The sequence below is a fragment of the Rissa tridactyla genome, chromosome 3 (genome assembly GCF_028500815.1).
Source record: "Rissa tridactyla isolate bRisTri1 chromosome 3, bRisTri1.patW.cur.20221130, whole genome shotgun sequence".
Classification (NCBI taxonomy): domain Eukaryota; kingdom Metazoa; phylum Chordata; class Aves; order Charadriiformes; family Laridae; genus Rissa; species Rissa tridactyla.
In genome coordinates this window covers 112,055,580-112,077,796 of record NC_071468.1, presented here as the reverse complement: position 1 = coordinate 112,077,796, position 22,217 = coordinate 112,055,580, and the positions used below count along the sequence as shown (strand labels likewise).

Genomic DNA, 22,217 nt, shown 5'->3' with positions numbered 1-22,217 from the left:
CTGTGCCAGCTTGCTCCATTCTGGTACTTCTCTTCATCAGCCAAAGAGCCTCCCATCACCAAAAGACACAGTTCTTGCTGCATTTCAACACCCTACCTGAAAAAGGCAAACGGATTTGCTGAGAGGTAGGGACAAGCCAAAAGAAAATAAAAGCCAGTTTAATTCATAGCAAACAGTAAAATTTTTGATGAAAAGGCTAACAGCGTTACCTTGTAAATATAAGTGCTAAGCTTTCTCAGATCACAGGTCTGGTAAGAGCTTGTTAGCAGCACAAAAAATACCAGCTAAATGATCCTAACGGGGCAAACTCCTGCAGCACCTCAGACACTCAGTAAGAACGCTGTTCACCACTGAATTTTAGTTAAATATGCACAATTTTATTTATTGAAGAGATTAGGACAAAAACATTAAACCAAATACATGACAAAGCACCAGAGGCAGTAAAACCCCACCATGCACATCACCAATCTTTCCTCCTATAAGGTACTTATAAAATAAAAAAAAAGTCCTTCTTGACACAGCACCATCTTCAGAGTGTAAAAACATTACTCCTTTATATTCTTAGTTACCAAAATAGAACCAAGGCAGGTCAGCTGCAGCTAGCTTTGTCTCTTGATAAAGAACTGTGAAACATCCTCTTGAGAGTGGGACCATAACTTTCCTGCAAGGCAGGCAAATAGCATCCATACGTCAAATGCCAAGTAGCTGTACGCACATGCCACATACTATAATTAAGCACAAATTCAAGTAACATTTACATACTACAGAGTCCACATGTACCTACCCAAAAAACATGACCACTTCACAAAACGTATACAGGCAGTAATATCAGAACAACTGAGGTACTGGAAACACAAATATTTATGCCAAGAGATTTCAATATCATACAGCAATATAAAAGCAGTAATAAAAACATTTGCCAGTCTAAATCAAATAAAGCTATCTAGAAAAAAAAAAGCTAAATAAAAAGTTATTTAGGGACAGAAATACCTGAACAGAAAAGAAGTGTGTTAACTACAGCATGTAACATGTCATCCCAAGTCAACCCGTAATTGAAGTACTGGCTTAATACATCACTACTGTGACATTTTCTTCAATAAATAGAATAAGTCTTGACAATACAAAAGGTGCATATTACTGTGTATGTTTCAAGAGGAATATCTGTAATATAAATGTTCAGCTTATCAATACCCTCTTATTTCTTATTCTGGACATAAACAAAAATCAAACCCAAACAATTCTTTTCCCAAGTTGAGAGGAATTCAAAGGAAAAAAACCCCACGATACTCTTCTTCAATAATAAAGAGCCCTCTATTTACACGTGGGCCAGTCAGTTAAAGAAGAGATAGGTTCTCAGATAAAGACACGACCAAGGGCTTTCTGCCCTCTCTAGTCATATATGTGCAGCATGGCAGATATGGAAGCCAGTATCTCATATCTTTAAAAAAAAAATTATATAGTTTTCTTCTTTTTTTTCCCCCTATTATAGCAGTAATGCATCTGGAAGTTCGAGTTATAATAGCTTCCTGCAACAAACCATTTGACACAAAACAGAACAGCTTGTTAAATGACAGTTACTTCCCCTTAAGGGAACAAAGCATTAAAATGTCATTTCCTGACAAGAATATTAAGTAGTTTATTTAGAAGAAATGAGTTGAAAATAGCTATCAAGAGACATGAACTGAAATTTTGTTTGTTTTTAGCACCCACTTTTCATGTCCGTCTTTGTGCACCTAATTTTTTTTCTTAAATTAATCCCATTAATTATTAGACATCCGATTAAAAAAAAAAAATGTTAGCCAATTGTACTTTCCCTGAATAATGGCTGAAGTTAAATATCTAACAGTGCGATGCCAAGATGTGAGCTGAGGCAAAAAAGTTTCTATTTGTCGTGAGTTACCACTATTTTTAATGGAACAGAAACAGGAGTGATACAGCTGCACTAGAATTGGCATGTGCAGTCTCCTTGGCTCCAAAAAGGTGAGAAGCTACAATTGCTCCATGCTGCCTTTTCTCCTCCAAATCAATCTAACCTGATAGCAAGCTCCCCCCGCCCCCCCAATCTGTCCCCATGCTACATTTGTTATATTAGCTCCTTGTGGAGGTTCCTTCTCAATCCGAGGACCTCTGAGTGTCTTTTGCTACCAAGCTAGGCTGATGCAGGATGTGATTTAACACGGTCAGGAAGGGCTCCTTCATGTGTCCATCTCCAGGTTGTGTACCTTCTGAACACCAGTCTTTGTGCTCAGTTAAAGAATGGGTCCAAGTCTTCTTCCATGTTGACATCAGGCACCAGCTGATCTGATACTTCCTTAGCACCATATCCTGAATTCGATACATTAAAATCTGTAGAAAACCATGGATGGTCCAGAATTTCCTGTGAAGTCAGCCTTTCCGATGGCTCCCGACGCAGTATGCTACGTATGAGGCATTTTGCCTTGGGGGATAGAGTTTCTGGAATGTTAAACTGCCCACGACGGATCTTGCTGAAGAGGGAACTAGGCTCAATGTCATGGAAAGGATAGCGTCCAACTAGCATGGTATAAAGCATGACACCTAGACTCCATACGTCCGCTGCTTTGCCAGAGTAGCTGCCATTTGTGTTCAAGATCTCTGGACTCACATAGGCTGGGCATCCATGCTTATCAGAAAGAGAGTCATCATTTCCTCTTAAAATATAAGCATCTTCTAGGCTTTCCAATTTCACTCTAGTCCTGTGGGCAAAAAGAACAAAGCCATCAAGGTAAGCAAACATCAAAACACAAATTCCAGACTGTTACAAATGCATGGTTGTAACAGTAATACTCCACAAATTCAACAACCACAGAAGTGTATCAGTTTAGTATCCCACTCACAGCACTTGCTACAGCTAATTGATACTGTCTCTTCTATACTGCTTAGAGATATTACCAGACCTATACGGAATATTGCCGCACACACAGCTACAAGGTTTTGAACAGTTATGTCCAGTAAACTCATTAGTAAGGTCTTAAAAAGATGAAAGTAGTTTCCATATTCATGGTTTTGGTCAATTTTACATAGATGTGATTTCCAGAGACATAAGCCTCAAGATTATTTCTGTCGGCTGCACTCTAATGTACCTGTGTAGGATGCATGTCCACATACAAGTCTAGTCCTAACTAGACAAGCTTATTTTGACACCTTCATACTGGTACGCAGCTACTTGCACCTGTAATTCCACAAGGTTCAACAGCAATAAGATCGTCACTATGATCCTAAACGATCCCCCTGACCAACCAACACTTTTCTTTATCCCAGAATTAAGGAAGAGCAAATTTAACAGATTTCAGTCTTCCTAAACAGACCTTTGGGCAAAGGGAGATCAGGTGAGCTGAATGCCAAGATTAATAACAAGCTTATCTACCCAGCTGAACCAGAGGAGCTCCTCACACTGGAACGAACACAGAGGCTAGCAAAGGGCTTAGAGAAATGACGGGGATGCCTTATCCAGATTGCCAACTCCTCCTGCCTGCAAAACACTGTGAACTTGTTATTGTGCCGCAGTAATTATCTCTGCAAGAGAATTTTCTTCCCTTATGGGTATCACACAGGAACAGAAAAAAATACGCCAAACTCGCTTGTCATAGCACTAGATGAACATAACCTTTCTTTCCTTTTAGTTCTCACTGCTACTGTCTGTAACTATATTTAAAAATCTGTCCCTGCTAAAGGCATCCAAAAGGATTACCAATTACCCTTTAGACTGTTCGCCAGCAATGGCTGGCTTTGCGAGCAGAATCAGTACGATGCAACAGGACTCATCCAGTGCATCTGGATGGAAGAGTGACCCTGCAGTAGTGCAGGTTTTCTTTTCAACAACTCGGGATCATAACTCAACTTGGGGTATTACCGTCCTCGTCCCTCAACCTCACCGGTCTGTATGATGACTCTTAGCCCTGTGTTATGGCCATGTTCCCATACCACAGACATTCACAGGCAGGGACTGAACTTCATCCCAGAAAGCACAACTCGCACCTCTTGACTAAAGCACATCATTTAACAGGTATTAAAACAGACAAGGAGAGCCCTGTTCCCTAAATGTTTTCCGAAGACAACATTGCTTGGGCTTGAGTTACAAAAGACAGCTGGGCCAGCTTTGGCTTAGACTTGGTTCCAGGGCAGCTCAGCACTATCTTCTCTGAACCAACAGAAGAGCATTTTACTCCATGGAGCACTCCAGAGGCAACTGTGCCATAAACTCTCATAATGACACTTGGGCCTTTTCAACAGCTAGAGACGTTTACTAGCAGAGGTGAAAGCCCCTTTGGCAATGTGCCTCGAATCAGGAAGTCATAAACACAGGATTCAGAATACCTGGCTCCCGAGCACCGTGTGCCAAGGCAGCTCCTTCCCTCCTCAAACAGGCCAGTGTTTTCTCCTCCAGTGCGGATGCTGATGGGTTTTGCGCAACACACCTGCTTCCTGATTAATTACCCATTGCCAGCCTAATGGCACTTCTCCTGGTGAGGGACAACCCCCTCATTAGCACTCAAACAATACTTTACAGCAGCAACACCTCACACAGGAAGCTGGCTGCGAGGAGAAACTTAACTACAATTATCAAGACCACAGCAATTTCCCTGTGTATACAGTTCAGAGGGTCCAACACCGGAGACTGGCTACAGGAGAGTCCTTTCCCAATGCTCAGCTTCGATGTGTTCCTGCACCTGCACAGCAGAGGAAGAGGAGAAACGCCCAGAGAAAGAAAACACACCAAGGAGGGCAGAGAACAGCGAGGAGGAAATGAAAGGGAAGGCAGGGACATGAGTCGAGGTTCCATTTGCATTGCCCACCTCAGTTTTTCCATAGAAAATTATGTGTAGCAATAAAACGGTGAGGCCAGCTACTCAAACATGCATTAAGTCACTGAATTGCCAGACAGGAAAGCATCGACTCGCTCCTGCTACCAGGAGCGGAACACACACACACAGGGAGCGGGGCAGAGCACGCTATTTATAAACAACTTACAGGAGGGAATTCGCCCCCCACACGCTCTCCTGCCATCCCAGTGTCAACAGCACAGGGAAACGCTGCTTACTCTCCCACCCTATTTTACATTTCCGAGAGTTGCCAAAGAATTTAGACAAACAGTTCACTGAGAAGCTTTTATTTTGCAGAAAATTACCAGGAATTCCCTAATCTCTTATTTTCTAGGATAGACGCGGTACAAAACCAGAAAGAACAGCCTGCAAGGTGTGTCAAAAAAAAAAAAACCTCATCTCTTTCTCCAACAGGAGAAATCATTTCTTGATAACAAAACAGAAGCAGCATACAAAAGCTGTTATCCCCACCTTGCTTTTCTTGCAAGGTGCTGCAGCCCGCAGCCCTCCGCGGGTTTTGTTGACGCAAGCAGAGGAACAACAGCTGGCCCTTATCTGCCTGCTCCTCCGTGCGCTGTGGCCAAGTGAAGCAAACACTCCAACCAGGTTTCTCATCCTGCTGAGCTGACAGGCTTTGAGGAAACAAAAGGTCCCAAATTCAACAAAACCACAACCTTCAGTCCTCCTCCTTGCTAGGTCCCAAACCCATAACCAGTAACACCCTCGCGTAGAAGGTACGAGCGAAGAAATGGCTCCTCCGCAACCAGGTGGTTGGCACTGGACCAGCACGCGCTTCCGTCGCAGACGGCGGGAGCTGCATCTCCCCAGCGCACACTGCCAGGTACACGGCCTCAAGGGGACTTTCTGCCCCCTCCCCATCACCACCAGAAGCAACTCTGATGTTCCCATTTTCCTTCACGTCGCTGGGTGCCTTTGCAGAAGACAACGGCACAGCGCAGGTTTTTCACCCTCGCCGCAGACAGCGCCAGGGCTGGGGGGGGACACACTCCAGCCTGTTCGCACCAGTGAGGGATGAGTTTCCGTACCTCATCCTCGCATACAGAATACAACCTGTAATCAGACTACAGGTGGGTAATACGCGGGTGTAAGCGGCAAGTCTCGCTCCCCCTTTTTAGAGTCATTTCACGTTTTTTTCAGGCAATCAAAAAGGAGCAGCCTGGCTCAGGAGTTGCTATTTCCCAGCACACAGCACCCCATCTCTGCGAGAAACAGCTGTCAGCTCTGGCAGGCCTTCCCTTCCTCCACATTTCAAACAATGCCTAAATCAGCTGTTTTCTGCAAGCCAGAGCGCTTATTTTTTGGGGGGGAAGGTGGAGAGGAACAGGAAAGAGGGGAGTCTAAATACACAGAAATGCAGAGACACCCTGGATGAGAAGCAATCTCTCTCTCTCCCCCACACTCCCTCTCAGAGGAAACACTGAAATCAAGTATCCAGGAAAAAGAATAAAAGCCAACAACAACAAACAGACCCTCAAAACTGCAAGTAGTTTCTGAGAATACAGAACCCCCACAGCAAAGCAAAGGGTGGGGAGCGCATCCAATTGCAGAGTAACCGGACAACCCTAAATTCGGCACTTGGCAGGCAAGGGACTGACTCAAAACCAAACACTGACACGTGAAATCACAATCAACTTTGAAGCACCTCCCATTTCAGAGCCGAAAAAGGATCATTTCAGAGCAGAAAAAGGACAAGCAGAAATAATTATCTTTTTTTTTTTTTTTAAAAAAAAAATCACATTCCTAAAAACCTTTCATTCTCTAAATAATTAACTCGTATCAGTCAACTAAGGACCCCCACAGGAGAAAAAAAGTTTTCCAAAAGCATCAGCCTTTGAGTTCGACCATTCAAATGGTTGCAACAAAATTAATCCCTAAAGTTCAAATGTAAACTACTGCCAAGCCGGATGAGAATCACTTTGTAGACATACTGTAGGGCAACAAAGACTTTTGTCAAGGCTTACGTAATTACAGTACATAATTTCAAGTTTTAATGCAGACCCTGAATAAGGACTTGGAAAAAGAGCATTATGCATCTATCAGATCATTGATAAAACACTGCATTAGCCTAATGCATTAAAAAAAAAAAAATACAACCCTGAATCATGGCTATTTAAAAAGGGGAAGCTATTCTGCCTATGAATGCTTTCCCATTACTGGTGAATGAAACCACAGAAGTGCAATCAGAGGGCAGCAGCAGCACTCAGACGGGAAATGCGTCTTTGTCCCCATAGAAACCGTCAGGGAAACCCATGAAAAACAATACCACTCTGAATTTCTTATCAATATGCCATTCATTACTTGACTGCATTCAGACTTTGCTCTTCAGCAATGTAACAAAACCTAATCAATTCAGTGTCTTCCAGAAGATTCTTCAATGCAACCTCCTGAGTTAGCACCCATCTCTGGCAGACGGTTTTGTTGCACATCCTACACTTTTTTGAGAGTGATTCGCGTTATTCCTCCCCGCAGAGCTGAGGGGCTACTGGCAAACAGCTATCCTGCCTTTTGACACCGAAGCCAGGGCTGTAAGAACCCGGCATTCACACTTGCTCTCCAAAAGCAAACACAATTTCCATACCAAAATCCGTGGAATTATTCAGAGGGCTCTAATCTCATAAAGCAGGACAAAAAAAAAAAATCCGGAACATTTAAAGCAGAAACACTGACTGAAAGTCTGAGTGTTTCAGAGGAAAATATCTCCACTGCAATGAATAAACAGTCCATAGTAAAGGAGTCCATGCCTGAATCAACAACAGCAGTTGCTTCTAGGCTGCCCCCGAAGCCATCTGCATGGGAAATAACACCTGAACCACAGCTCAGCTGCTGTTACTGTTTGGGGAACACTAACTGCAGACCAGACCCACCGTTTCAGTCCAGCATCATCCCCCAGATGACAGTGTGATCAGCTGTTTGGGGAGAAGACAGAAGGAGCCATCTTGCTTCAGACACGCCAGGTACACCATCCGCTTGCTATTCAAGCTGGGTCAAAATCAGATGATGCAGATTTACAGTTTCTATATAGCGGCCTCATGCCTCCAGAGATCAGAAAACAACCATCACGGCCATCCGAACTGACATTTTATTAATATGACTGCAGGTAAATATGAAATGGCAACTTCTGAAGGGAAGAGGTGCCTCACAATATTCCCCCCTAAATTAGTCTACACATAAAAAATGAAGGCACCCAAGCAATCCTATCTCGTATTTCAACATTACTCTTGACTGAGGCCAGGAAAGCCTTTCCCAAGGTAGAGGCACTCAAGCCATCAACTGCCCAGTAGATCAGGGATTGCTCCTGTGTGGCCAATAATTTACAGGTCATTTAATCAAGGTCAGCTCATAGCACCCCATCATAAAGACGAGACGAGCACGAATGCAATTAAGAGTCACAAGGCAGGGTGGGGAATAAAAGGGAAGCTCGACATTGGAAACAGTTATCTTTTGCTAACTGATTTTTTTTTTTTAGCTACGGGAATCTCTCCTAAATAATGCAGAAGCAGACTGCCGTCACAGAGACGGCAAGATGGGGAAGGCGGCTAACGAAACCCCGCGCAGATGATTTGCGGCTTGGTGCAAAGACTTGTTCTGAACTCAGAACCACCCGATCTCCTCCGGGGGCGGCAAGGCACACGGGATCAGAGGGGAAATGTTATGCCATCAATTTAAATCCTGCTCCTTTCACCGCAAGATCCCTTCCAGCACGTAAGAGCACACGGCCTGGGAGTTCACCGCACAACATCCTACGCAACTTCGGGAAGGGGGGAAAAAAACAACCAAACCTGCACAAAGGCTGTCAGACAAACAGTCTCTTGCATAATGAAACAGGCTCAAGCATATGTTTCGAAAGACAACTGGGACTTGCAGGCAGTACAGGTTTACAGGATGAACCTTGTTCCTAAGGGAAGATTCCTTCACTGGTACTTCCGCAGAATGAGGAAGCCTCTAAAAAATTACATATCCCCCACCCTTCCTCTGAAGGGATGCTACCGGCACGCTCAGCCCTGCCCCGCACCCAGCAAACTTAGGACTTTTAACTTGTTTGAAGCTTTGGCTTTTTTTCTGCAGGCTTCCACTTCAACAAATGCTCCGAGACCACATCCTCGCACACCTCCAGGAAGGGCTGGGGCCCCAAAGACCTCAGCTTTACACCACTCAAATAGGACTGGCAGGGAAGAGCCCGTCCTTTATGCTATATACTTCGTTCCCCAAAAAGAAGGTAGGTCGGTAGCGATATGTATGTTGGGGTGCAGGCTCCGAAATCCAAGGCAGACCCTTCCACAGAGGGGCTCAGTTTGCAACACTGTGAGGAGTCCATTATTTGATAAGCATCTGGCTCACGGCAGCTACTTCACCTCTCTCTTATCTTCTCAGTGAAGATCAGTGAAGGTCAGAGTTTTAAAAGGCTCTGCTGTCAACTGTATGCTGTGTTCACCATCTTTTCTAGGTCTTTTCATACAACGCATGGTGAAGCTCCACAGGGAATGGAGACCAAAACTGTATTTTGTTAACATAACTGCACGTCATGAAAAAAGCCCTACATTTTCTGAGCCTGCAAGTGGGTGCTCAGCACCTCTAGGACAAAGCAGGCCCATTATTTCACAACGCCGCTGGAAACCTTTTGCTTAGACGGCTGTAAAACCTGTCTCCAAGCAATATACATCTACCAAAAAGCAGGTGCTTAAGACTAAATACGCCCCAGGTTGGCTCCTGTTTACAATCTCCGTCTTTCCTCTCCCTCCCAAGCCTGAAGTAATCTCACAGTGTGATAATAAGGACAATTACAAGAAGAGGCAGCAGAAGAATTTCACCATGACAGTCCACTGCAGCTGCCACTAGCTGGGCTCCCTGCCTCCCCTCCTCACCCTCAGCACAGATGTCTGCAGATGTCCTCAGTCCCCTGAAAAGTCAACCAGGAGTATTTTGCACTGAGTCTATGATACAGCTTTTCAAGTCTTCAAAACAACCAGTTGTTGACCTCTTAATGCAAGATGTCTCAGGAGACATCTACTATCAGTGACTGCAAAGGACCCATCATCAGAGAGATCAATCCCATGACGGGCATCTTGTGACAGGCACCCAACCAAGACAACTACATCTGGCATTACAGCCAACGTGTAACACAGCGTTCCGACAGAAGCACCTCTCAAAGTCATACAGCGCGGCCAGGTTGGCCAGACATGGGGACAACCTGTCCAGCCCAGCCTATAGGCAGGCCCCCAAGCAGGGTTCCCCTCCTGCTCCAAGCATGGCACGGGGCTGCACCTCCACACCACCCATTAGCAGAGCTAGTGCAGGAGGCTGCAAAGGGGCAAGACTGAAGGAAGGGTGAAGAAGGAAAGATACGTGTCCTGCTATGAGCCAAATACCTAAAGATAACAGAGTCCAAGGACAAAACCTGCTGCAAGCTCCAGAGCTGGGTGCTACAGCAAAGGCTCTCACCACTCATGGTCTCGTTAAAGGGTCTTGAGCTGACTCAAGGTCCACTGTAACTCCCATACTCATCCCAGGGCTAGCCATCAGCCAACTTCTTCCTGGGTTTTGCTTTCATTTATGACCTTAGGCACAGCACTTAACCTCTGTGACAATCTATGCCCTCGGGAGATTTAAGCACTTCACAGGGCTGGTGTGATGTTCCACATCTGCAGATAGCCTCCAGAGACCCGCTGGGAAAGGTGCTGCATACCCAACAAATCCAGCGTGTGGTGCTCTCAGGAATGCCGGGAGAAAACAGAGGCTTAGTAACCAAACCACATAAAGGCAAAAGGGAGCACGAACCCTTCTGCAGAGAACAGTTGTGCAACCGTTTCATCCTCTATCCAAAGTTTGACAGCAGAGATTTGGTGCCTGTGAAGAAATTCGCCTTCCTCCCCATATTCTAGGAAGATGTATAATAATAATAATTTCTGGGTTGATATCTGACCTATGATTCTCTGGTCCTGTGGCCCCATTCGGGGTAAAGTGAGGTGCTTCAATGACAAAACAGATGACAACTGGTTTTGTTTCTAAATCTTTTGCTGTTTAAAGAGCACTCCTGTTTTGTTTAATTTTCTTTCACTTGAGGACTCCCTTTCTAGGACTTGGGGAAAGCATTAACTTACCTATCCTCTACTGAATCATATAGTAGAACAGCAAGGTCCAACACCACAGGGGAAAGAGCATTTGACCACATTACACTTTGACAAACGCTGGGGATGAAACTTACTACAAACTATAAAATAAATTAACAGTCTAATTGGAAAAAAGTCAGTATATACATTCTGTATTTTTCGTGGGATCAGGTTTGTACCACTAGGATTGCAAACAGCGTAACTAGGTCACCTTAAAGCATCATCCACTCAAAGCTGAGAAATTCTAGAGGAAAAAAAAAACAAAAAAAACCCATTCTAAGAATACCAAATAAATATGTTATGCTAACACAGGCTTTCTAAATTAGTGTATTGTACTGGCTGCATTACCCTGGCACAAAGCAAAAAGTGTCAAATTCTATTTATTTTTATTGAATCCCACCTGCCTACCATTTCTCATATTTACTCAAAGAATACAGGAAAATTACAATATCTAAATACCAAAATTATTTTAATTTTCCCTTCAACAAGTATGATGAATGTACAAGGTCTTTAAGCTTCAAATATTACGACAGCTAATATTTTAATATAATTAAAGGCTTAAAAACGCACTAAAGAAATTAGTAATTCCTTGACAGCAGAAATGTTCTTGTATTAAGAAAACCATTGGAACAACCGATGTTGAAATGCTTGATTTAATTCTGAGATCTTTGAGGTGGCTCTTTCTCAAAGCATCTGCTATATATCAGACTGATGAACAACTTTATTAGCTAGATACAGTGCAGAACGCTATTCTGAGCACAACCCAAAACACCCTACCCATTCTGCAACATCATTATGGGACACCAGCTAGAAGGGCACAGTCACTCTGGCCAAGGGCCTTCTACAAGGACAGGCTGTACAAGGAAAACTGTAAGTACTATGACACGAACACAGCAAAAATAATCAAAAGTAAGAGCCCCACAAACATCAACGTTGACTTGGTTTAGCATCCAGGACAAGAAAAAGCGATCAACACGCAAGAAGCAGAAAACACATAAACCCACATGTCTTATCTTAGCTCATCTCTACTGTTTTGGATTCAATTTTTATTTCCAAGTTTAAGGACCCAATTTTTAAAATATTCAAGAGTCTTATAGGTACTTTCTAAAGTCTGGCGAGACACAGCATGGCAAGTCAGTGTTGTTTTCTGTATTTTCAGTGCTCTGAAAGTCACTGCCCTCATTTAATGGATGTGCTGCTGCTTGTTAACCCAGTCTTACAAAACATTTCCAGCCATGCTGTAATGTCTTAGAAGTTCTGCTTCATCAAGACCAGCTGCAGGTTTAAGGAGCTTAACTCTGAAATTTCAATACTGCAAGACCGCCTATTTCATCTATAGTTTACAAATGGAACCACAGACACACCTCTCCCCAAAAACACAACTCCCCCAAACTTCTTTTATACAAAAAAAATCCCAAAACACAAACCTACCATAAAAAAAACATAGAGCACACATCATTTTCATGGAATGTAATTTACCAAATCTTCAAAATTTCTGCAGTTCAAGATTAAAAGCAGCTATAGATGAAGTACCTTGGAACACAGACGAATTGGTTTTGTTTGTTTCCACATTGTGGAATTCTGGATTTCATTTTAAACCCTGATGTATTTACACACATGCAATAGTAAGACGTAACGTGCCATCACAATATACCTTTGATTTAGCACATCAGGGGAACATCACTAGTAAAGTTAGGACCCCTATAAAACACTCAGCACCACCAGCCTCCAACATCACTTTTTTCCACCTTCTTACTTCCCAGTTCATTACAGACATCACAAGGCACTGCAATTTGCAACATCCAAATAACATGCATTCCTAGCAGTGACATCAGGAGGAACAAACAGCATTCATGATGCTGCTAGATCAGGAGCCTGAATCTTTGCAAATTCCAGCTGTAATTTAGATAACAGGAATGAGGTGGAAAGAGTTACAATGCTGTACGTACAAGTCCGCAAAACTCCAGGAGCTCCAATTTCATATTGAACTTTCTATCATTAGCATCAATGGAAGGAGTAGGTACTAAGAAATGCTTTAATTTATTTTCTTTTTTAAAGGAATGGAACTGCTTCCATATATCCTTCACATTCTCTCTGGCTCCCCCAGTCTGGCAGCTCTCAGCTAAGAGCAGACAAGTATCATCCTAAAAAAAAATAAAAAAATAAAAGCAGCGAGTTTTCCATTCATGTGTTGCCTGCGTGCTGGATTTCCCATCTTTTCTTCTACCGAAATAAAAGCTGTGAGAGTCTTCGAGAAAGTTTCAAAGCAGTAGGTACTAAAGGTGAACTGCAGAAAAAACAGACTTGAAGAAATAGTTCTGAAAAGAACTACTGAGAAAGAGCTCCACTGAAGAACAGGCAACACGCAGCAGCGGCGTTCACCCACACGTCTCAAAACATCTTTATCACCTCTTTTCTTCCTCCCTGGTTCATTACAGGTATCAAAGAGCAATAGATCGTGCAGAACCCGACTCTCAGGCACCAGGGCCGACGGCAGGTCGGGAGAGGCAGGCTGCTGGGCACCCAGCACCGGCAGCCCCGGGGAAAGGCGAGCTCGGAGGGGAGCGAGCAACACACAAACACCTCCGTCAACCCGACAAACACCTCTCTGAACCCGGAAGGACCAGGAAGATTTTTCTGCCTAAATATAGCAGCAGATTGAAAGTGATGACTGATTACAGTCTGACGATCAGAGCATGTGAAAAAAAGACAGTCGCTGTTTGGGTTTATTTCTATCTCACGCTATTTCATCTCTGTTTATTTAGCAGAGAAAGGATTACAATACCTCTCTGCTTACAAATCAACATTACATCCAGAAGAAAACCACATTATGATTATCTTCAAAATAACCAGCAAGTCGCATTTGACCTTTCAAGTGAATTATTGTATAATTAGAAGACACTGTTCAAAAGTGAGTAACTGCGTGATTTTGCAGACTCCAGTTACGTTAAAAACATCCATAAAAGCAAACACTGCTATTATAGTACGCGCCACTCTTCTTGGGTGGCTGAAGGATTTGGCCCTGTGCCTCGCGTTGCATTCAGTTCCTCGTAAGCGGCAGGGTAGGAGTTCAAAAGTATTCCCCATGTCTGCACCCGCTGCACGGCCCTCAGCTCACGCTGCCTTCGCTGAGAGCGGAAAGCGAGGGTGAGCCCCAGGGCTTCTCCGAGTCCCGTCCTTCATACAAACCACACAAGTTTACACACATCCCCAGGAAAAAAAAAAAAATTACCCCTTTTAACATTAGAGCATTATCCGCTACCACAGAATACAATCCCTCCCTCAACTATTTTGTACAAGTTTGCTTCTTATCTGCATCAAAGGTGCTATAATGATGTTTAATTATTAAACTCCAAGTAAAAGTTGTGAAAGGGCAGTTCACATCTCTCTGCTTTGCATCTCTCTCTGAATGGACATTCATCTAGTTTCGTTTTAGGCTTTTTTATTTGAAGAGGTGGAAAAGGTAATCATATACATTTGGACTACGGCAGAAAAATAGAGAAAAACTATTTGCTTTTCAGAGAACTGCCTGAACTGAATTAAGAAGTGAAAATATGTCTTTTATTTTTTAGTTTGTAAAGAGATTAAAAGGAGAAGTTTATTTTGCAAAACTCAGCTTGTAATAAATTTTAAGTAGCGAATATTTCAACAGGATAGATGGTTGTCATTTTTATTTTAAGGCCAGGAACTTCTTTTTCGTGACTGAATTGTATATTTATTTTTTTTTTTTCTACTTCTCAGATGATGGACTTACTGAGCCTGTAGAAAACTTATGTGCCTCGGCTGTTGCTTGTAACTTCCCCAAATAGCCCCAAATGGAATTGATATGCACTGGTTATTTCTAACAAAGCTCTCCAGAACATCTATTTCACTCTGCAACAGTTTGAACAACCTTTCAGATAGTTCATAGGATTTAACTAAAAGTGAAAAACACCTCCCCATCCTCTACCAAGACATGAAGAAGCACAAAGGCAGGCTCTGCCCCCATTTAGTTTCATTTTTTTCCGTAATGGTCATCTTCCCATCTAATCCCTCTGTGAAAGCCTGCCATTAATCTGACAGTGTTCATTACTCTGGTGCTTTATGTGGAAGTTGCAAGCAAATACATGATGCAACGTAATGAAAACTGGTAACCACAAGGAAAGAGATAAGAAGTTTCCACAGGTGCAACAGGGTCAGCATCAGAAACAGCACTTCAAAAGTATACCTATAGCATCCAGCATTACTTCTTTCCCTGTCTTCCCATACTCCTTCCCCAAATCATTTATTACCCCATTACTGAGAGAGGAGGGTGTGCAGGGAGGTCATATTAAAAAAAAAAAAAAAAAAAAAAAAAAAAAAAAAAAAAAAAGGTAGTTCCCCAAGTACCACAACAGCTCTGATACTAAAACCAGGCACCCACACATCAAGGCAGTTTTAATCTTAGTATGATTAGTGACCACGCAATACTCTCAGAAGCAGCCTCCAGACCCTTCTAGCACGGGAAGTAAGAAGCTGTCCTCAAGGCAGTCCTTCAAAGCACTAGTGGCCCTTCCCTCCATCCCATGTCAGCAATAACCACTTGGCTGTTTGTCCTCTTCGTGCCTCCTCACTGGAATGAGCCATTTCAGTCCCCAACCCTCTTTAACATACTGGATCTTTTACTCCTTTACTCATTTAACACCAGCAGCACCGATGATAGCGGAGCTCTTGCACCAGACATCTGTGCAGAGCCTTCCTCCAGATGTCCCCTCCTCAGAAGTGAGGGTGCTCCTCTGGGTTGAGATGCAGAGGCCACAGATGCAAATGGCGCTCTATACTTACTGTACTCCAAAGCCTAAGCCAGACGGTAAAATGGCACATCCATCCCATTAACAAGTTGCAGAGGAAAGCAAAGCTTAACACCTCACGTGCCACAAACGAATGGTACGGTGACAATGAAGGGCACAGCATCCTGTTACTCTGAATATCTGACCTCAGGCACCCCCACCTGTAAAGAGTAAGGCAGACTCTTACCTTTCCTCATCCTTGAAAATAAACTTTCGCAGCTTGAGATCTCGCAGTACCAGTCCACCATCATGGCAGTGTGCAACAGCGGAAGCTATTTGATAGAAGAGTTTGGCTGCCTCCTCTTCTTTAAGCTTCTTGCAGGTACGAACAAACGAATGCATGTCCCCATAGCTCCTTTCAAAGAACACATACGCTTTTGTCTCCCCAAGAATTATTTCAGTAATTTGGTTGATATTTTTATGTGCAGGCAGACAAAAACATGGTGCTAATAACTCCTGGTAGCAGCCAATATCAAACACCTGCAGGAACAATGACAGTAAAGCCAGGGTTAGTGACAAAAAGGACAGTGGAGTTACGGTACATCTAATTCTGTTACCAGAACCATCTCTAAGTACAATTTATGCTGCTGCTGAAGCTGCCCTGATGTAAACAGGATGTCACAAGCTCACAGCACCGAGGACAAGACAAAACAGACCATACAACCCCACACAGAAGATACACGCAACCTTGACAGGAAAGGCTCATCTTCAAAACTTGCAGCAAGAACCATTTCATTAGCTAATAGCCTATCAAATTTAGAATGTAATCTGAATTGAGCTGTGAAGACTAGCGATGTATGAGGGCAGTACGCGGAAGGAAGCATGTTTATCTTCTGTTTTCCATCCAAATAAACTCATAGAGAATATGGCCTGTAGCTTAGCATTGAGAGAAGCTGTCATACTAAATCCACCCTGATCCACACGCCTCTCCCTCTTGATTAACCCATTAAAGCTTTCAGGATTTTCAGATTTAAAATATCATCTGGCGCTATTCATATTTACTTCCTGCCTTTCTTTCATCTCCGACAAACAGCAAAGTCACTTTCACTTTCAAAGTCTCGGGTTTTACAATGGCTGTTTATAAGATCAGAAGGACAACCCGGGGAAATAGCCCTGCCTGTTGGAGCGCAGACAAACATCCTTCAAAAGGCAAAGACAAAACCACCCTGAACTCTCTGCATTTCAATCAAGTGCTCCATTAAAAGCAAAGTGTCCCTTTACTAGTAAGTATGTTATCACTGATCTTATGAATGAGCTGCAAGAATTAAAAAGGCTGCTGGGAAACCCAAATATAAAAAAGTTACTATAATCTAGTGATGACGAATGAATCAGTATTTGAGTCAATTGAGAAATGCCCACATTACAAGAAGAAGAAAGGCTTCATTGAGAATAACAGAAGCCAGTGTGCTAAAAGAAAACACCAGCAAAGTATTGATAGGAATGATTTTTATTTTTAATTATACCTGCTCCAGAGGTACTACAAAGCAAGGGATTAGCATTTCCACCAACATAAAGATTCTATTAATATGTAACTTACTCTGGGGTGTTTTGTTACTTTGGTAAAAAGAATTTAAGGTAGTCGTGTGTCATTCTAACTGAACATAAAAATGAAGGACTGGTATAGGTACCTAACCAACTGGTTTAAACTGCAATTGTTTTTCTTCTTTTTGTATTCTAGTACTTGTATTCCAATAGCAGGTATTTGTATCCTTTCCAAGAAGCAAATCTCCCTGCTTTCTTTGAAGCTTTAAAAGCTTTCAAAACTGAGTGCGAGAGATACGGTTCAATAAAAATTTACCTGAGGCTTCAAAACCTGGCTCATTTAATGCTTCGGAGCGCAATCCTAACAAAATCCTTCCGCAGAAAAGAACCCAAACCCCAAGAAACCGGGACACCCCCTCCTCACAAACCTCTTTCTCCCCACCCCATACCTGCGCTGCTCTACTCCGGCACAGGCAAAAACAACCTTAAAGGCAGACTGCCAAACAGATCCAACACATTTTACAGGGTGTAGATTAGCACTGAGGCATTCTGGTGACACAGGGCGCCAGGGAAGCAGAAAGAGGGTGGGGAGGGGGTGTTGCTAAAATCCCTGGTGTGTAATTCATTCCAGAGGAGAATTCATTGACATTTGGATCTCAAAACTCCTAACAACTACTACTACATTGTAAGTGAATGGCTCTTCCACAAAGCGGCTGCTATAAAACAAAAATTTAAGCAGGAACATTTGTGTAGCTCAAACCCTCATGTGGGGGGGGGGGGGGGAAAGCCTTTCCAGAATTCTCTCCTAACCAGATTATCCCAATATAAATGAGTTACATTTTGTGGTTCTCAGACTACGTTAAATAAGTAGGTCTGGATATGTACCAGTACTACGTTTGAAAAGGGGGAGATGGGAAGCGCTATCATACTGCTACAGTCTAGAATACCTTTTATAAAGGGCTTCTTTGTATCCCAGCTTTTAAGATCCCTGGCCTCAATTCAGCAAACGTCCAATAAGCTGCAGTTTGATTTAGTTCTCGCTGGGAATTGGAAGTGAGAAGTTACCATTGTTTGGATGCCACAGAGCCTTGAAGCAAATAACGGCATCTGTACAGTCAGTGGGTGCAGCCAAATGAATCTTGAGAATCATCAGTATGTGTCTGTTATCCAAACCAATGTTTCTGCAAGCAATCTCTAAGAGCATCTTCAATAAGATACCAGACAGCAGGTCTCTTAGCCGGAAGGCTACTTGACAAATAGTAGTCATGATACTGCAGGCATTTTAAAGCACACATTAAATTAAGATGAGTTCAGGACTGACAACTGCGTATTCATGAACTGGCAATTCAGGCGAAGATCATATTTTTGGAGCACAGCTAGAAGTAGTGCCTCGCACATATGGAAAAACTGATACTATTCAAATGTCAGGATCAGCTCAAAAACATACAGCTTAAAGGGAAGGGGAAAAAAAAAAAAATTAAGTCCAGCCTTTGTGAGCTGCAGTTATGCTGTTCATACTGTTATCAAAACAGTGCCTGCAAACCAAACAGGAAACAAAGAAGAGCATAGCCCCCGCTCTGCGACTTGCTGTGCAAGTTCACCTGTAATTTCATGCAGAGCAGCAGCTTTGTGGGATCTGTTTATTTCAGGAAAAGATGCCAATGTCCTAGAGTGCAGCACTGTACTACTGCACCGAGCAGGGCTTTCATTCTAGAAATTCTCGTGTGCTGTTTCAGTTTAGTAACAAAGCATTCAGTTCGGCATGCAATATTAGTCCTTTGCAAAGTCACGGGCCCTTTTTTCCCCTAAATAATCACACAAAGTCCTAGGTTGCCTTAACATCAGGTTTTATAACTCAATCAGTAAGCCTATTTAAATCGCCCTCTGAACTCCAATCTTTACAAATAGCAAACAGGAGCAATTATTTCTCTTCCCTGCTACAGTCTAGTCCATAACTTCTTATGAATCAAGTGTGAGAAAGTATGAAACAGTCAGCAATACTATATTTAAACCCTGGAATACAAATAAGCTATAATATGTCTACTTTTACGTTTTGCAGTTAGTTCAACATCAGAAATTTGCCCAAGACAGCCAAATGGCACAATTCCATGTTTTGGGAACAATACAAACACTGCAGCGTGTGTTGCAAGGTTGCATTTTGCTACGTAGTTATAAAAACTACTACTGGGTACTGCCTCAGTCTGCTGGGCACAAGTCTGGGTCACCACAGACAATGAGAATCACAATTTAGGAACAAAGGAAAATATTCCCTCAGCCAGAACAGAGAATAACATCCCTCCACAGACGTGCACGCATGTGGGTTTCTTTTTCCCACAGCTCACCTTTGTAGGAGCAAATTGGGAGGAGGCAGAGAAAAGCCGGCAGGCTACAAAGAGTGGGATAGCTATTTTGTCTGCTCTTCTAAAAACCGTAGGTGTGCAGGTTTTATTCTTGCTCAGTTGTGCAATGGGGGAGGATGCTGTTTGCAAACAACCTCCACCGTGAGGGAGCTATGGGCTGATTAATGAGATATGGATTTTTATTTTTTTTTAAATCACTTTTAAGACAAAGATGATAGCAATCTCTCCCCCCCACCACCCCCTGCTTCTCCATCCCCTTCTGCATCCCAACTCACAGAACAAGGGACAGGAAAAATCGAGGAAGCCAGCAGGTCCCAACACCTTAAAATTAGCTGGGGATTCCCTACTCCATTTTGAAAAGTGAGAGTGGGGAAGATGAGGCTTTCTCCTGATCTGAACTCACGTTAAGACCTACTTAAAAGGACGGCTCTTTCCAGAATAATATCCCCCGGATAGGAGGCAGAACTGGCTCCGGGCCACCGCTATAACGTGGCCATTGTCTAGAGAGAGGGAAAAGTTACAGGATGCGCCTTTAATCCCCTCTCCCTGCCTTTTGTTTCTCAACTGTTTAATAATTGAGCTACGCGACCGTGCTCGGCCCTCCTGCGACACGGGCAACCAACACGCGACACGGGCTAGCCCGGGGGGAGAAGGAGAGGGATTACCTTGCAAACCAGCTCCTCGCCACTGTGCAGATGTACGGCTCGGAAAACGTGGTCTCCCTCGAGAGGCTCCAACAATAAGTATTTCCCGATGCAAGAAACGCAATGCGACAAGTTCGGGGTCTCCGGCGGGCTCGGCGAGCCTAGATTCGGGCTAAAACTCTGGCTTGGCTCGATGGACCGTATGGACGAGAGCTCCTCAAAATCCTGGGTTTTATTCCGCGGTCTCCCATATCGTGCTATCGTGATAGGGGTTGACCTTTGTATGTTCATGAGTATGGAGAAGACCAGCCGAGACGATGCACCGGAGCCCTGGCGTGGAGCGCGGTCCCTCGCCCGTCCAGCTGCGGCTGCCTTTGTGTGGCGGGGGTGGGGGGGAGGCGGGAGCGCGGCGGCGGCGGGCGACCAGCCTCAGCGCCGCGTCCTGGGCACAGGGAGAGAGCGCTCAGCCCGCCGCCCTTTGTTCCCGCCGGCCGCGGAGCGGCGCGGAGCCCCACGGCGGCGGGGCAGCGGAGCCCGGGGAGGGAGGGAAAGGGGGGGGGGGGGGGCAGCAGCGGCGGATGCGCAGGGTGCGGAGCGGCGCGGCCGCCGCTCCCGCGGGGCGCGCAGCGCGGCGGGCGAAAACAAAAGGTTAGGTAACGCGCTGCGCGCAGCGGGGACCGTCCTTTCTCCCTCCCTGCCTCCCTCCCTCACGGCGAGGCAGAGCCGCGCTGCCGCGGCCGGGCTGTAGATGGCGTGTGCGCCTCGCCGCTGGCGCCCGGGGCGCTCGGAAAATGCCCCGCGAAATAGCGAGGGAGCATTTAACTTGCCGGCCGGGCCGACAAAAGAGCGCTCGGCGCGGCGGGAGGCTCAACGGAGCCGGCGCGGAGGATGAGGGCAGCCGCGCAGGCCACGGGGGAGAGCGGCGGAACGCGGGGCACCGCGCAGCGCTCCGCGGCGGCGAGAAGGAAGGTGCCGCCGTGGTGGCGGCCGCCCTCGACGGAACAAAAAGTGCAAGCGGGGGCGAGGGAAGAGGGACGCTCCCCTCCAGCGGGATTTTTTTTTTTTTTTTTGGGGGGGGGGGGGTGCTCGCCGCCTTCGCGCCGGTTTTAACCTAGTTCAGGCACAAAGGAAAAGAAAAAGCAGCACAGGGAGAAGGGGGCTGACTTCCTACCGGAGGGGCAATATGCGAAAGGCTGGGGAATAAACTGGCAACCGCTTAAAATATATATATATATATTGCAGGGAACAATTTTTGTTTGAGGTTTTTGGGTTTTTTTTTTCTTTTTCCTTGGGGGGTAGGACAAGGGGGAGGGAAGGGCCGTCCGCGCGGATCCCCTCCAGCCAGGCACCGTCTCCCCCCGGGCGTATTAATAGCTACTTACGTGGCGGGGACGCTGGCTGCCTCCGTGCCTCGCTGCCGGCCGCCGCACGCCCGCACGGTGCCCAGCGCGCAGGCTGACTGCCCCGCCGCCGCCGCCCGCCCCGGCCCGCCCCGGCCCCGGCCCCGCCGCCCACCGCGCCGCGCCCCGCCCCGGCCGCCCGCCCCGCCCCGCCCCGGCCCCCTCCGCCCTCCGCCGCCAGCCGGCTTCGGGGTAAACAAGGTGAACCGTCCTTCCGCAGCCCTGCCGAGCTGTGCCGGGGATAGAGGCGGGGGCGGGGGGCGGGGGGGTCCGGGTGCAGCTCCCACCCGGCCGCGCACCAGTGTGTGATGCTGATCGCGGTCCCCCCCCCCGCCCCCCCGCGGCTGCCTGAGCAAGTCCTGCTTCTCCTGCCCTTGCGGTTGAGATGTTAACTAATTAATTTTAATGTAATAACAAATTAATAAATAATAATAATAATAATAATAATAATGGAATAAACGCCTCTAAAAGAAGAGTCCAACCCCCCTGCCCCTCGCCCGGGCGCGGATGCCGGGTGCGTTATTCCATGCGCTGGCGCCGGAGCTCAAGGCGGG

General features: G+C 45.2%; 1 protein-coding gene across 1 annotated transcript; it reads right to left on the bottom strand.

The window, feature by feature from the left end:
• Positions 1-355: 355 nt before the first annotated feature.
• Positions 356-21,746, bottom strand: TRIB2 (tribbles pseudokinase 2). Its single transcript, XM_054196571.1, has 4 exons — positions 21,646-21,746; positions 20,285-20,705; positions 15,965-16,257; positions 356-2,714 (listed from the first exon to the last, which is right to left on the bottom strand). Exons 2-4 carry the CDS (start codon positions 20,552-20,554, stop codon positions 2,246-2,248), a joined length of 1,032 nt encoding a protein of 343 aa, XP_054052546.1. The 5' UTR covers positions 20,555-20,705; positions 21,646-21,746; the 3' UTR covers positions 356-2,245.
• Between the last annotated feature and the right edge of the window lie 471 nt (positions 21,747-22,217).